This window comes from Rhipicephalus microplus, chromosome 4 (genome assembly GCF_043290135.1).
Source record: "Rhipicephalus microplus isolate Deutch F79 chromosome 4, USDA_Rmic, whole genome shotgun sequence".
NCBI lineage: Eukaryota > Metazoa > Arthropoda > Arachnida > Ixodida > Ixodidae > Rhipicephalus > Rhipicephalus microplus.
In genome coordinates this window covers 123,349,511-123,364,271 of record NC_134703.1, presented here as the reverse complement: position 1 = coordinate 123,364,271, position 14,761 = coordinate 123,349,511, and the positions used below count along the sequence as shown (strand labels likewise).

Below are 14,761 nucleotides of genomic sequence, written 5' to 3'. Positions count from 1 at the left end.
AATATTAATGGCTGCCAGCAACAAAACTGCTGACAACTGACTTCATGAACACCAAGAGGAAGATTCAATTCCAATGTGAACTTTCCTTCAAATGAAAAATTCGAAATTTCCTCGTCAGCATAGATATTCGCACACCCACCTTACTTCCGAAACATTTATTTTGCTCCCAAGATGAACTTCTGAACACTCCACTGAGCATAACGCGACACGAACCGAGTTCTTACGGAAATAATCGCGACGGCAGCTGGCATCCTACAAAACTATCGAGTGCTCCTTTACGAAAGTAATGCTTTGAGACTTCGGAAGTTGAAACATCACAAAGCCTGCGTATCATCAGCTTCCAAGTATGGCAAGAAGGCGAACACATGGGCGCTCTTTTGCCGGGCATTAGCCGTTACGCTGAAGTTACAACACAGAACACAAGGCGAAAGCGAATACTCACATGTTGTAGTGCATCTTCCCCTTGAGTGGAGTAAGGCATTCCATAAGGCATTTCTCGACTTTTTTCTGGAAGGGCAAACAATCACGCATTCTGAGCGGTCCCAATAGGCCAAGAGAAGCACGAGCACGATTCCACGCGGAGCAGACACACGAAACCGAATGCGTTCGGCGTATCCTCTCATTGACAAAATGCGAGCGCCAGTGTAAAAAGCGTGAAAATGCGCGCTAGAAGTGCGTAAAGCTCGCGACGCGAAAGCTATCGCAGGCGTTTTAAGTTTAATGACAAGATGGAACTCATGCTCTCGCTTAAAGTAAGTTTGCAACACACGAAAAGTAACTCGGAGGGTAGCACGAAGACACGCAAGTCTATCCGCGTCCAAGGCTTTACGGCGAGAACTGAGAGAAAAGTCTCTCTCGACTGTCAAGTGTAAACAAAAAAATGGCACAAACACTCTCGCGAGCGCGTGCAAGCCGTAACGTAAACTGCCGCGTGAAAGCCCAGAGAAAACGCTATCAAGCTTTTTCGGAGGTTACCGCCGTGGCTCGACCCACAAGCCGGTGAGAAATATCGGCGCGAAGAAGAAGAAAAAAAAAGTTTCGCTATCCACTGTCTCCTCCAAGCGGCGTTGGGAGCTCGGGACACACAAGCGCCGATCGGAGCTCGCCTCCTACGGGACAACGTCATCCGTTGACCCGTTCCCCAGCTAACGTTAGCATTCCGAGACAAAATACTCGCTAAACCAACGGCCCGCAACGCTTTGCAACGCAAATTAACGTCTTTTCCTCGCCTAATACGTTCGTTAAGCCTCACTGGTGATGCTTTTGTCCGCAAAGAGCGTCTTCCGTGCATGCCCTATCCGCGCGGCCTCCGAGAGGCAACCGAGCGAAACCGTCAGCAGCGCGATGGGAACAAAGACCGCTGGTCTACTCACCTGGCTGTTTATTCGCTATCTTATTGAAACAATTTTGAAACACTTCATACAAATGCATCGGCTCATCGTCGTTTGTCGCCATGATAACACCAACATTGACACTCTCGACCTAAACAAGTGCGAGCTGAGCGAGAAACGGAGTAGAGGTCGCTGCTGATCGAAAAAACGTCTAAGATGGCGGCTCAAATGTTTCCTCAAACGGCGCTGGTTTCGTTTTTATCCGAAATCGCTACATTATCGTGGTTCGCTGCTCGAGATTCTTCAAATAAATCTTGTAGTTCACTAGACACTGTGTACGTATTTTTTCTCACGCTTTTAAGGAAGGTAATTAACGGAATAAGTTTCTAATTACCGAAATACGATGTTTTCAAGCTCATTACAAAATACGGTGGTAAAACGAGCACACTCGAACGTGGTTGAACCCCAATCAGCATTGAACTGCTGGATTTTTTTCAACCTCCTTCCGTATATTATGCAAATGAGCCAATCGCTATTGAGACACACTATCTCGATTGAACTCAATTGCGATGTAAACTGCTACGTTTGGCACCCGTACAATATTTTGTGCAGGTTTAATACTTTGTATATAAACCACCACTAAAGTATTTTATTTTTATGCCGTTTACTTTTGCTAGAGCGTACTTTGACCACTATCATTTACGCAAATATATTAACTACAGCTACATGGCGGCGCTAGTCACCATGCCAACGATAGCGTACTTGATTGCTGAGTCTAGGTGGTCGGTGAGCTGAGTTCGTTCCTTCTGTGCGCGCTGCTTCTGCATCTGTGCGGTCATCGAGATGCCGTTTACTGATGGATATCAATTTCCAAGTGACAGCGAGCTAAATATTGAAGAAGTCAACATCTCGACGCCCGCACTACGTGCCGGAGCGTATTATTTTGGGAAGGTCTGCGAGGAACCGAGCAAGGTAGCGTATGGGTAAACGATGGCCGTATGCGTTCGTTAATCGCTCAGATTATCGTTATGCTTGGCGTCTACTGATAGTGTGCATGTGATAAAAATCGAGTATACCCTTAAGGTTTGTAACTACGACCGTAGTATGTGCACTGGCCGTTTGCATCTCTGCGAAGAACCCGAAACTGCCTAGTGTGACCTTCCGCTTTCTCTAAAGGCCGAAACCGGCGTGTGTAATTTGTATCGATGATTTGCGCGTCAGGTCCAGCAGTGATTGCGCCGGACCGGATTAAACAGGGCCCAGCAAAACACGTGGCATTTCACATGAAAGATCTGTTAAATTTTTCTTCGTGTCTCATCTGCAGGCATTACTTTCACGTCTCATTTTCTAGCAAGCGTAGCGAAAGCCTCATGCCAAGAAAACAAGCATTGGCGCGATCGCTCGATTATATTTAGTTAGTCGTTGTATCCAACGCCTTATAACATGTTTTATGTCTTGTCTAGTCAAGAAAGGCCACATTTTTATAGCAACGGTGAGGCCATGCTGTACTGCTTCTTCCGCAAAGCAACCTGGCCGGAATCCACGTTTTGAAACCTCTACGAATGCCGCGGGCGCAGCTCTCCGAGAAAGGTTTCTTGATTGGTGGCACCCCTTCAATTGCTTCTAGCGTCACTTCGCACAGCAACAAGCTGTCGGATTTGTCTGAACGTGCCCGTTAATGTTGCCGGCAGAGTAGGCTGCACATTGCGCCGCCTTTGGCTAGCGCCGCCGTGAGACCAAACTGTCGTCATTTGCTTTGAACGAGAGTCAACAGTGCCGGCACGATTCTACTGATGCGAAAATGCCGGTGATTTGTGGACAGCGAGCCAACGGGGGTCAAGTGCTGCAAACGTCGATTTTATATTATATGTGGGGTTTAACGTCCCAAAACCGCCATATGATTATGAGACACGCCGTAGTGGAGGGCTCCAGAAATTTCGACCACCTGGGGCTCTTTAACGTGCACCCAAATCTGAGCACACGGGCCTACAACATTTCCGCCTCCATCGGAAATGCAGCCGCCACAGCCAGGATTCGAACCCGCGACCTGCGGGTCAGCAGCCGAGTACCTTAGCCACTAGACCACCGTGGCGGGGCAATGCAAACGTTGGTAGTTCCTTAGTTATTTGGCACGAAACTCATTCATTCGCTGTTGAGTACTGAACTTGGGCATACCACCAGTTGTTAGCCAATGTGTAAGCAGCTCGTCTATCGTGGTACAACGGCATTTGTTAAATGGACCAATTTTACCAGGCACGGAATGCAGGTGCCCAGCAGGCCCGGCTAGTGTTGTGATGACAGTTCTCACTGCTTTCATGTCGTGGTTAAGTTTTTGACGACAACCTGTCATGGTAGTTCAGTAGCTGAAGTCCCAAGACTCCTAAATTCAGAGATGCCAACTCAATTCCTGGTTTGAGGCAGAGTGCAAATACGCCCTGTACATTGCTTTAGATGGACATTAAAGAACCCAATTCTAGTACTCCAATACGGCATACTTCGTAATGGTGTCAAGGTTCTGGCTTGTAAAGCAGCAGAAGTTCTAGTCGACATAGTGGGGATTGCTGCAAAATTTGTTCGTTCTGTGTTTTAGCAATAGCTTATGGCAGCACACATAAAAGACAAGGGGGACACAGAAACATAAGAATTGACAAAAAACTTTGGCAGGGAGGTAGTTTATGGTAGATAGTCCGCCAACCATTGTCTTCTAGCGTACCACTCTTTTGATTCTAATCGCTCAATAAAATTGACATTTCGGACCAAGCGAGCTGTCAATGCAACAACCAGGGATGTCCTAAAACAGAATTTAGTCGGATCTACGTTGCCAAGTGTAGTCTTGATCACAGCCAGACCACAGCTATCTCATTCGCAATGGTACCAGCAAAATGTCAAACTGTTTTGGCACTTGGAAATGGTACGTCTGGTTATTTGTCCTGCAGTCTTCAGGATCCTGTTTACTGATGGGTATCAATTTCTAAGTTACAGCGATCTAATGTTCAAGAAATTGACGGCATTAGGCCGCATATTGAGTTATAGCATGGCGGATGACCTGACGTGCCAAGCCAAGTTTTGGAATGTAATTCTCGCTAAATTCACTCCCTCTGACACAATCACTGTCTGTGTGTTGCACCATACGTCTATAAAACTACACTGACACTAATTCATAAACAGACAGATATAGTGCAGAGTTTTCCAAGTGTTTCCTGTAGTTTCAATGTTAAACACCTGTATTTTTAAGCGAGAGTAAATGAAACGCAAGTCAGATGCCATTGTATTAGGCATCGCAGATGGCTGCATCTGTGATCGACCTTTTTTTTTCTAGAGAATACATTAGCGAGAGCATGGTTGCCTGATTTTTACGATTTGCATACCGTAGCTAGAGCACGCACTATTTGTGATTGAGCAGCGGTATCCAGGCCTACCTTATTTACTCACATACTAAACACGCTGGTTAGCACTGGATAGTCATAGTTAATGAGGGTGATAAGTTAGTGATAGCTAGCAGTAAAGACACTGTGTTAAAGGCCTACTTTATTTGCAAAATATACAGGCCTATGTGACCACCTTTAACTTTTGTGTAGTGCCACCGCTGCATACACGCCAGCCGATTTACTGACAATCCTCCTTTTTTTTCTCTCTCTCTCTCTCTTTCTCTTCTCTTTCCTCTCTCTCTCATCTTTATGCCCCCTTCCTATTCCCCCAGCATAGGGTAGCAAACCGGGCATGTGCCTAGTTAACCTCCCTGCCTTCCATCTCGTTGTTTATTCCCCCCCCCCCCCCTCCCTATATTGGTAATCTACCTTCTGCACCTTTCCTTGCTTCTCTGTCGCCCATCCAAACCACTGGGTGGCAAATGGTGTGCGCATCATTAGCATGACACAGCATTCTTGATGGCATAGTAGCGAGTGCAGAGTTTTACATAATGGAAATGCTAGTGAGCCAGATGATTGTAAATGCTCTGTGATAAATAAGTGTCCCAAACAGTGCCACTGTTTTTGACCATATCATGGTGACTTACGACGACTGCTGACGGGCTAAATCCTGGATGATGTTGATTAGTGTTGACTAAATTGCAGTGATTGTTGGTTGTTAATGTATAATATTATTTAATGTAGGCCATATGCTGCCATAACTAGAATGTTCTATTTTAAATTAATTATGATCTTGTATACACACAAGCAACAATTTTTGTTGGATCTGTCCGAGTTTATTTTATTCTTTTCAGGAGTTTATGCTTTGCCGGAGTGAGGAGAGAGACCCACGCAAGTGCCTTGCCGAGGGACGCGAAGTGACCAAGTGCGCCCTGGACTTCTTCCGCAAGGCCAAGAAGGCCTGCCGAAAGCAATTTGACGAGTACGCCACCTGCCTTGAGTGGAGCAGCTCCGAAATGGATTATTACCAGTGAGTACCTTGATCGAAATCTACTTACAGGCCAGGCAGAGCACTGCAACAGCTTGTTGTACTCTTCCTGGCAGTGCATTGGCCATTCTTTGTCCACTGTGGGAGGAAAGCCTTTCCAGTTTGGCCTCTAAACTTCCTTTGTCTTGATACCCCTGCTTTCATTCAGTTCCTGTGCATCTTCTAAGCTCACCATCACACCTAACTCCCCGCTGGCTTTAACTGCATTTCTTGTCCCTTAGTACCTGTGGAGTAGCCAGAGAGAAGCACATCAGGCCCATGCCCCCCCCCACTGAAAACTTTTTTGTTGTGGCATACAAAGTGAAAAATTACTGTTTCAAGGAAGTGCCCCCACTATCTCTCGAAATCAAGGAGGTGCCCTCCCCCCGGAAAAAAAAAAATTGTGTCTATGCCCCTTCTCAGTATTCATCCAATCGTTCGCACTCACCATCAATTGTCTGCGTTGCTCGTCAGGTAACTTGCTCATGTCCAATTTTTTTTCTTGCAATGCAGGCAAAACACAAACACTTGCGCGCTGAAAGACAGTTGCAGGGGAAAGAACACCCACTGGTCAAAATGATACGAAGTCCCTTACTACGGCATAACTCATGGTCATGTCCACGTTTTCACATGTAGAGACTTTCTTTTTTCATGTGTTCAAAGTGACAAGTGCGCCACACAACGTCAAATTTAGCAATACATCTCCAGTTCCTCCCTAGTACGATCTCTAGCCCAGTTTCACATTTATTTTGCATTAGCAAGGAGAGCAGAAAAGCATGAAATAGAGGATTGTTTTGGTTCAGAAAGGACACTTCTGCTAGATGATAACCAGAACGAATGTGTTCAACAGAACACTTTTGAACAAACATGTTCAACAGAAAACACCAAAAGTGTTCAAAACAGGACACTTTTGATGGATGAATATCTGGAATACCATTGTAAAAACAAATATTAACACAAAACACAAGAAATTCAACGTTTGACTTGGTAGAAAGACCTGTAGCTGCATAAGAGCATTTGGGGAAAAAAAGATGTGCCCACTGTTGCAGTGGCTTTAAAAGGGTAGCAAGACTGTGTGTATTACCACTGTCCCGTATGCATTCAAAGGTGCCTGGAACTCTGCTTGCTTTTCTGACGAATAATTCTATGCCTTTTAACACCCCCTTGCACAACTGAGCTAAACCATCCCAACTGCTTTGCCTTTACTAATAACACCAAGTAATAACACCAACTTTGCCTAAATTAAACATAAATCACTACATGTGCTCTTGAAGTAGTCGTGGACAAAATGAAGAAACTAATTGTTTAATTTATTTTATTAACACTCATTAATCAGCACAGCAGCAGGTCATGTCAGTACCGTGTGATTCACCGACGTCACACAGATACGAGAAGGTGGTGCTTACCATCCACTGTGTCATGCAGGGCACTGGACCTCATGAGTTCCAACCAGTTTTAATGGTAGGTTTATAACACATTGACATCAGGATAGGTAAAAATTCAGGGACCAATCATTTTTGAATGCGCCACGAGATACAAGCTAAAGCACAATTCCCCGCACATGCAGCACAGTCACGGTGTGGCACGGAAGGACGTGGGCTATTGTTCAAGAAGGCACATCCTGCTGCGTACCACGCGATAGATCTGTTGATGGCTTAAGCAGACCGTCTCATTTTGAAAAGGAATGCTTCAGTAATTTATTATTATTTTGTACTCTGGAAGAGCACGGGTCGATAATGGCTAGTGATTTAGCTTCATTTTTTGCTTTGTATTTCATGTTGTTTACTTACCGTACTTTCTTCTTTGGTGTTGCTTATATACGCCCATTTAAAAAAAAAAAAAACTAAGTCAGTTGTAATGCGGAACCTTGTTTGTCCTTCTTTTCATCTGCATCTTAGTAGTTGCACTGTAGTTCATCATGCACTATCAACTCATCAAAATTTTTGCATTGCTATGCTTTCATCAGCTCTCTCGTGCCTTCAATTTAGCTGTTACTGAGAATCTTAATTCATATGAAGCATGGCACATGTAAGCTAGCTTGGTAACATGCAAGAAGAATAGCATTTTCACTTTCTTTCATTAATGTTAGTGTACTTCATTAATTGATCGCTGATTAGGCGTTCTTTTGCATAATAAAAGGCCTGCTGCAGCTCATGACAATTCCTGAGCACAGTGCGTGCAGAGTTAGGCATGCTTCTGCTGGAATCACAAGCAACGTAGAGGCACAAATGTGCCAACTTGCTGAGAGTCAGAAAAGTAATGTATTCTGTACATGGTAGCCACCTCTATGTTACGTTGCATATGGTGCACATTAGGCACTGTCTACCTGAGGTTTTTCACGCTCCCGATGCTTTGATTATGGATTCACATGCACAGCACTTATTTCCACAGGTACTCTGACATAAATCAAGACCAATCAAAGGAAGCCAGAACTTGGGAAGAGGCTTGAGCGCCACCCTATTTCTTTATTTATTCCATACTGTGGGCCTTTTCAGGCTTATGCAGGAGGGGGCATACGAAGCATATGCGACTTCATATTGCTGAATAGAATAGTCCAGGCCGGGAATATCTTGGTTAGTCTGAGTCCAACTGAGTCTGGCTGAAGAAAAATTTCGCGAGTGTGAGTTTGAGTGAGTTCGACCCAGCATTTTTTCGGTGAGTCTGAGTCCGCATGAGTCCAAAGCGCAAGATATATATCTCGTGAGTGTGTCTGGGTGAGTTCCATTTTCTTTTGCTGACTTATGGTCCGTTCTATATATTCTTCAGCATTACTATCAGTCTTACCTGGACTTACGACTACCTTACTTCCACACATTTCAAAGCAGTGTCCTTCATACACCATTTCAATATTCAGTCATCAGAAGCGTGAATTAGGTAGCGGGGTGTCTTGATCTCCCCCCCCCCCCCCACCAAGTCCTCGAGGAAGTTCTTGATAAGTATATCTTATGCTGCCAGCTCTTCCAAGAAAAATAACCTTGCTCATAACTCACTCGTATTCGAAGGTACTATATCAATCAGCGCCAAGAAGAGTACCGATTATATGAGGTATTGGCGTTGAAGAGCATAAACACCAGGTTTGAAAACGTTAGTTCAAGACTTAACGTAATCACTCACACCCGGACCAAGCCGTGAGTTTGAGTTCGGGTGAGTAATGCTTTGGTGATTTGACTCTGAGTGAGCACGTCTCAGCAAAATTTTGGTGAGTGCGAGCCGGAGTGAGTCTAAAGCACAAGATATGTTTAACGAGCGAGTCTGAGTGAGCTCTACAAGTTTTGCCGACCTTTGATATGGGCAGTACGATTGTACACACTTCTGAGAACTCATCAAATCACAACTGTATCGTTTTAATAATGTCCTTTGCATTCGCCTAATACATAGAGGTCCTCAAAAGCAACGTGTTTTGCTGTTGAGCACACGAGATGTATGCATAGCACATGCAGTTGTCTTGTCGCTCACAGCGCCAGTTGTCACGGTCAGTCTTGTCAGGGCTGAAGGCTGTCGGTGAAGCAGTTCTTCCAAAGGCAGTCAGTCTGCCAGCCGAGCACGCCAGCTGGCCGACCGTACCTTGGTGCTTGCTGTTCCATTGCGACTCTAAGACCAGGTTACGACAGCTGGTGAGGAGTGGACTAGTAAGCGGCCTGAGCACATCAAGGACATATCCAGGACACAGGGGCGAGTGTCACAACAGATTGATGGCTGCTGCAGTCTTCTAGATCCTCTTTTATGTGCTTTTTTTGTGTGGCAGTTTAAATAATTTCTTCCATCATGAGAGCTTGGGAGTAATGGCAATATTTAGCATGTGGCTTTGGTGAACTATCATGGGAAATTCAGTGAACTTTAGACAATTAGCTCTTTATAGTTTTAACAGCCTCCTTGTGCTCTTTAAAGACGATTTTAACCGATGTTGTGCTTAATTACAACCATGACTTTCTTGGCATAAAAGTAGAAATACTAACTTTGCAAAAGAAAGTAAAAGCAAAATATATATAATTTTAGCAAATACTTGTATTTCTCGAGTAGCATCTCCTCTTTATGGTAACTAGACGGCCAGGGAATCGTGTGGTCGCGGGATCGAATCCCGGCTGCGGCGACTGCATTTTCGATGGAGGCGAAAATGCTGTTGGTTTGTGTGCTCAGATTTGGGTGCTCGTCAAAGAACCCCAGGTGGTCGTAATTTCCGGAGCCCTGCTCTACGGCGTCTCTCATAATCATATGGTGGTTTTGGGACGTTACACCCCACATATCAGTCAAGGGAATTGTGTGGGCACACCAAGAGTTGCAGGGGTGGGTGCCACGACAGCCCGACAACTGCTGGGGTCTCCCATTACCTCTTCTGCTGTTTTCTCTCATAGGCCAAACATCACTTTTTTTCCGCCTTGTGCTCCCCACACGGGGTGTTTCTGTGCATCATCGCAGCCATTTTGTTGTTTTCATAGTCCCCAGGCAAAAATTACCCTCCCTTATGACCCTCTCATACTACACAGGTGAGGTGCTTCTGAGAGATAACTCCTTGGCCCAACACCTTGAGTAGCCAAAAACACTCTCCAAGCTTTGTTGATTCAGGTTGGATGCCAGAATAGAGCAGTGTGACGCTTTGACTGTCTGATTAGAGTTTCACCTAGCAACAGCAACAACAGAATGCTGTTGTTCACTAGAGAAAGCTTTTGAAGACATTGCACAGCCTAAACAGTGCCAGAATCATGCGGGGACAAGTATAGAAAAGATACATTGAAGCTTCCTATCAGAGAGATACCCACATCTTACCTGTGGCGACCTTTCCAATAACAAGGGCATCGGTAATATTCTGGGAGCCCAGCCTGCGTCATAATTATCACAATATTATCAGGCGGTGCGAATCAATTATTATAATTGATTCACAATATTATCAGGTGGTGTCATGATTCTACACTTGAGTTCAGCTCACTGTTCATGGTGCTGCATTGATAAAAAGCAGTCAGCAACACAAAAATGCATGCAGTGGGGGCTAGTTGCGTAAGTATTGTCTTGGATAGGCATGTGCGAATATTCAACTGCTTGAAATATTCAACCGAATAATGCAGTATTCGAATTCACTTCGAATCAAATTCAATTTAGTCAAAATTTCGAATTATTCGAGGCGTACGAGTAGGTGTATATTAGCCCATGTGTAACATCATATTATTTAGAAAGAAGGGCTAAAAGAAAAAATTCGCTTAAAGAGTTTCACGAACTGCACAATAAGGAGTTTCGCAAGATTCTAAAGCATGTTCCAACCAGATTGCTTTCGCTGGGAAAATGTCTGAAAAGGCTCCTATATCAGTGGGCACCGCTCGTGAGTTTTTTCCTTCAAGAAGTGAAAATAGATGCCACTACAGGCTCCCAATTTCTGATCTACTAGGACATTCCCAAAATGCCAGCACAAACTGAAGACACTGAGCAGCACCAGTTCAGACAGAAAAGAAAGAAGTCTGTTGAATCAACACCTGTGCCCGTGAAAAAGGTTAAGGCTACTGATGTGTGCAAGACTGGATCAACTTGTATAACACGCGAGGAACGACTGTTCGTGTTTTTGAGCTCGGAGCTTAGAAAAGCTTGCTGTCTGTTTTTAAATAACATTATTCCTGCTTTTGAGACAGTCAACTGCCGCCTGCAAGCACAGGCACCCCTAATACACAAGCTACAGCCTATACTTCTAAACCTTCTTGAGGACATCCTTTCAAGGTTTGCTAGGCCAGCACTGCTGAAGCAGCACAATGACATCTGTTTGAGAGACTACCACAGCAGAAATGTGCAAAAGGATGACCAAGGCTTGCTAATTGGACACCAAGCTAATTGTGTTGTTAAAAAGCTCAAGCCAAGTGACAAGAAGGAATTTTTTGAGGCTGTTAGAAGGTACATGGTTGCTGCATGCGACTACATGCACCTCAAATTTCCTTTTAGAAATGAGGCTTTGATCAATGCATGTGTTGCGGATATTGACGCTATGGATAACATGTCATTTAAGAATGTCCTTTTCTTTGTTGAGCGGTTTCCAGCGTTATTGCCACAAAACGAGCAAGAGACCAGAGATCAAGTTATTAATGCACTGGAAATGGAATTTGTGAAGATGCAGTCTTTTGAAATTCCTACAAATATACTGGATGAGGAACGGGCCTATGTGCAGTGGAGAAAAATCTCGCTGCTGAAAGGCGAAGATGGACTTATGAAATTCAGTCGCATTGCTCAAGCGGTGCTGGGAATCCTTTCAGTACCGCACAGCAATGCGGAATGCGAGCGGCAGTTCAGCGTTGTGAGGAAGACTCGAACAGAGTTCCGTGCTTCCATGGCAAACAAGACACTTGGGCAGCTACTTCAGGCCAAATGCCATAGCCGCGGACCGTGTTATTCACAGGTATATTCTGAGGAGTTCTTCAAGACGGCCAAATCTGTCACAACAAAAATTGGGCAGTAATGTAACTGCGAGTGACACAGCTTGGACTGTTCTTTAAGTGAAAGCTTGGACTAGCATGGTGCTAAGGTTTGACTCCTTGTGCAGTTTTGCCGTGCAAAAAAACATTCTTTTGGCAAAGTGTTGGAGTGGCAGCGGTGAACATTGTTATGCCTGACAGTGCTCGAAGGACTTCTCGAGAAAGGTGGCTTCAGCCACGTCGAAGATTTGGTGGTGGTGACCACAGCGGGGTAGGTTGTTGGCGGTTTACAAAAACTATACCATTATTGTGCCATGATAACTCCATAAAAATTCAATCTTGAGAAAAAGCGTGTGAAAAATTCCATTCCCCCGTGCCCCCGCCCCCCAGTTGCATCTTCCTAATGCCTGCGCTGCCAACCTGGCAGGTATGCAACTGCCATCTGTCAGTTTTCTGCCTCTGCATAGGCATCTTAATGTGCACAAATTCTTGCTTGTGATTTGTATGAGTGTAGTGGCCGGTGGTTATCAGTCATCGACTCCACTAACATTACCTCTGACCGAGGGGCAAAATGAAAGACTAACTTCGCAGTTGTACGCAAATCTCGGTGCTGTACACTAGATTAAAGACAGCAAAGCTGTATAGCAGAGTTCTCGCAAGCAGTACTGGGGTTGTGTTCCTTGGCTTTTCAAAACTATGATAAAGCCCTGATAGCCTGGTTATGTGGCTTTCATGTTCAGGTAGCATTGCTGGATACAGCTTTTGCTTCTGCAGCTGTATATGCAAACTTTCAGCAAACTTTTAGCTGAGCCTGTTAAATTGCATGTGTTGGTAACATCGTTTGGTATTCTTCATTTCTTCACCCTGTTATTGTATTCAAATATGTGGAGCTTTTCTTCTGTGCTGTTTAAAGGGGCTGACAACTGGATAGAATTTGTGATTAGATTCAGGTAGAAATGAAATGACCACGAAATATAATGACAGATTCCAGCGTCTTTTTCACTATGTGAATAGGATTTATATTTTGAAACAGTGTCTAAAAATAAGAAAAATTAGTATGTCCCACAACTTGGCGGTCGAGCCTTGAAGCTGGAAATATGGAGTCAATCACTTTTCTGTACGTGGCCACCTAGTCTGATGCAATCACGCGTGCCATGATTAGTTCTGAAAATTAGAGTAAGTATAAACTTAATCCGGCTCTACATTGAGCTGCTTACTAGGTAAAAGGTGTTCCCTGGTGAGAAGTGGCGCTGCCTTCGCGGTAGCTCGTGAAATATGCCGAGCCCCGGCACATGCGTAACGTGTGCACCGTAAACCATTCAGCTCGAACACGAACTGCTCTCGCACTCACTGTTTACAGCATGGGCTGTCTCATGTTTTAGTACTTCATGTTTGGCCCAGATGGAAAAATTCTGGTTACAAATGTTTCACGGCATTTTCTGCATTGCCTTTTCATTGCGCCAAAGAAAATGTGTGCCATAAAAATTGGCTCTCAGTCTTTAACATATGCAGGGTCCTTTTTTTTTTTTAGTAATAGAAACTTTCTTTTTAATGGCATGACAGCCAGGCCTCCATCGTCTTCTCACACAAACTGTATGCCAAGGTGAAGAAAGCTGCCACACCTAAAGTTACGTTAAGATAAGTATGTAACAAAAGCTAGTTAATTAATTTTTATTTTGAGGTAGGGGGCAGCTGTTTGTGTGAAAAAATTGTAGGCTGGACTATTTATTGGGTACTCATTTTTAAAAACCTTAAAAAATATGTAACTAATAGTATCAACGATATTCAAGACCCCGATTGCAGCAATATCAAAACTAAGTGTGCCGGGCGCAGAGTAAATGTGACGGCTGTGTTGTGTCAGCCCGGAAGCTCCTGTGACAAACATTGAAAAAAGGGGCATTGCAGCAGAATCTGGTTACAAAAAACAGCAAGTCATTTTAAATACTTGATTGCGTCACTTATTTTGTGTACTTGATAGTATTTTTTGTTGTGTTAATCTTGGTACATGCCTTTGCAATATGCTGACCCTTAATTTCGATGTTCGTTCGCAGCTGCCGGAAAACGCAGGCAGCATTGGATTCCTGCATGCTCGACAAACTGGGCATTGAACGGCCGCACCTTGGGTATTTCTCGATGCCTCGCATTCACCACACGGAGCGGCCGAGACCGGAAAAGGGCTATCGCGACGACTACCCCCAGACACCGAAAGTGGAAGATGACTTTCCAAGGACCCCTGCGAGGTTCGGGACTCGTTCCATCATAACGTAATTGTTGGAACCACCTTGTGGTACACCTGCAATAGATTGTTCGGTGGTATCACTTGGAGATAGCTGTAGAAGGTATAGATATAAAGTTTCATTAAGATCCCGGGAGTGTGTTTGCTTCTTTCGTGCTTTTTTTCTGCAGATGCACTTGCGAGTACATTTTCTGCAGCTTTGGTGAGTTTCAGCCAACTTTAAATAGGATAGACATAAAGGCTTCTGGGTGTATTCTTGATTAATTCACACGGATGGAACAGTTGCACCATTGTGCGCCAAACCTGTTTACCTGGGCCATCCTGTGCTGAACCACCTTTTCTGCGCCACACTCGTTTCTCAGCGCCGTACTGAGCCGTAGCGTTCGAATTTAGCCACAAGTTGTGATGGCCAT

The 14,761-nt window shown here is 44.5% G+C and overlaps 2 protein-coding genes across 5 annotated transcripts in view; one reads left to right on the top strand and one right to left on the bottom strand.

The window, feature by feature from the left end:
• LOC119172339 (transcription factor 4) overlaps window positions 1-1,513 on the bottom strand; it is a 160,620-nt gene extending 159,107 nt beyond the window's left edge. For all 4 annotated transcript variants that reach the window (XM_037423393.2, XM_037423396.2, XM_037423395.2 and 1 more), the window contains exons 1-2: window positions 1,374-1,513; window positions 443-507 (exon numbers count right to left, since the gene is read on the bottom strand). In XM_037423393.2, the coding sequence (XP_037279290.2) occupies window positions 443-507; window positions 1,374-1,455 (147 nt within the window). In that variant the 5' untranslated portion in view covers window positions 1,456-1,513. The remainder of the gene's footprint in view (window positions 1-442; window positions 508-1,373) is intronic.
• Window positions 1,514-2,098: 585 nt separating this feature from the next.
• On the top strand, window positions 2,099-14,484 carry ND-19 (NADH dehydrogenase [ubiquinone] 1 alpha subcomplex subunit 8). Its single transcript, XM_037423392.2, has 3 exons — window positions 2,099-2,303; window positions 5,554-5,729; window positions 14,164-14,484. The coding sequence occupies exons 1-3, from the start codon at window positions 2,175-2,177 to the stop codon at window positions 14,378-14,380; spliced, it is 522 nt and encodes a 173-aa protein (XP_037279289.2). The 5' UTR covers window positions 2,099-2,174; the 3' UTR covers window positions 14,381-14,484.
• Window positions 14,485-14,761: the final 277 nt, after the last annotated feature.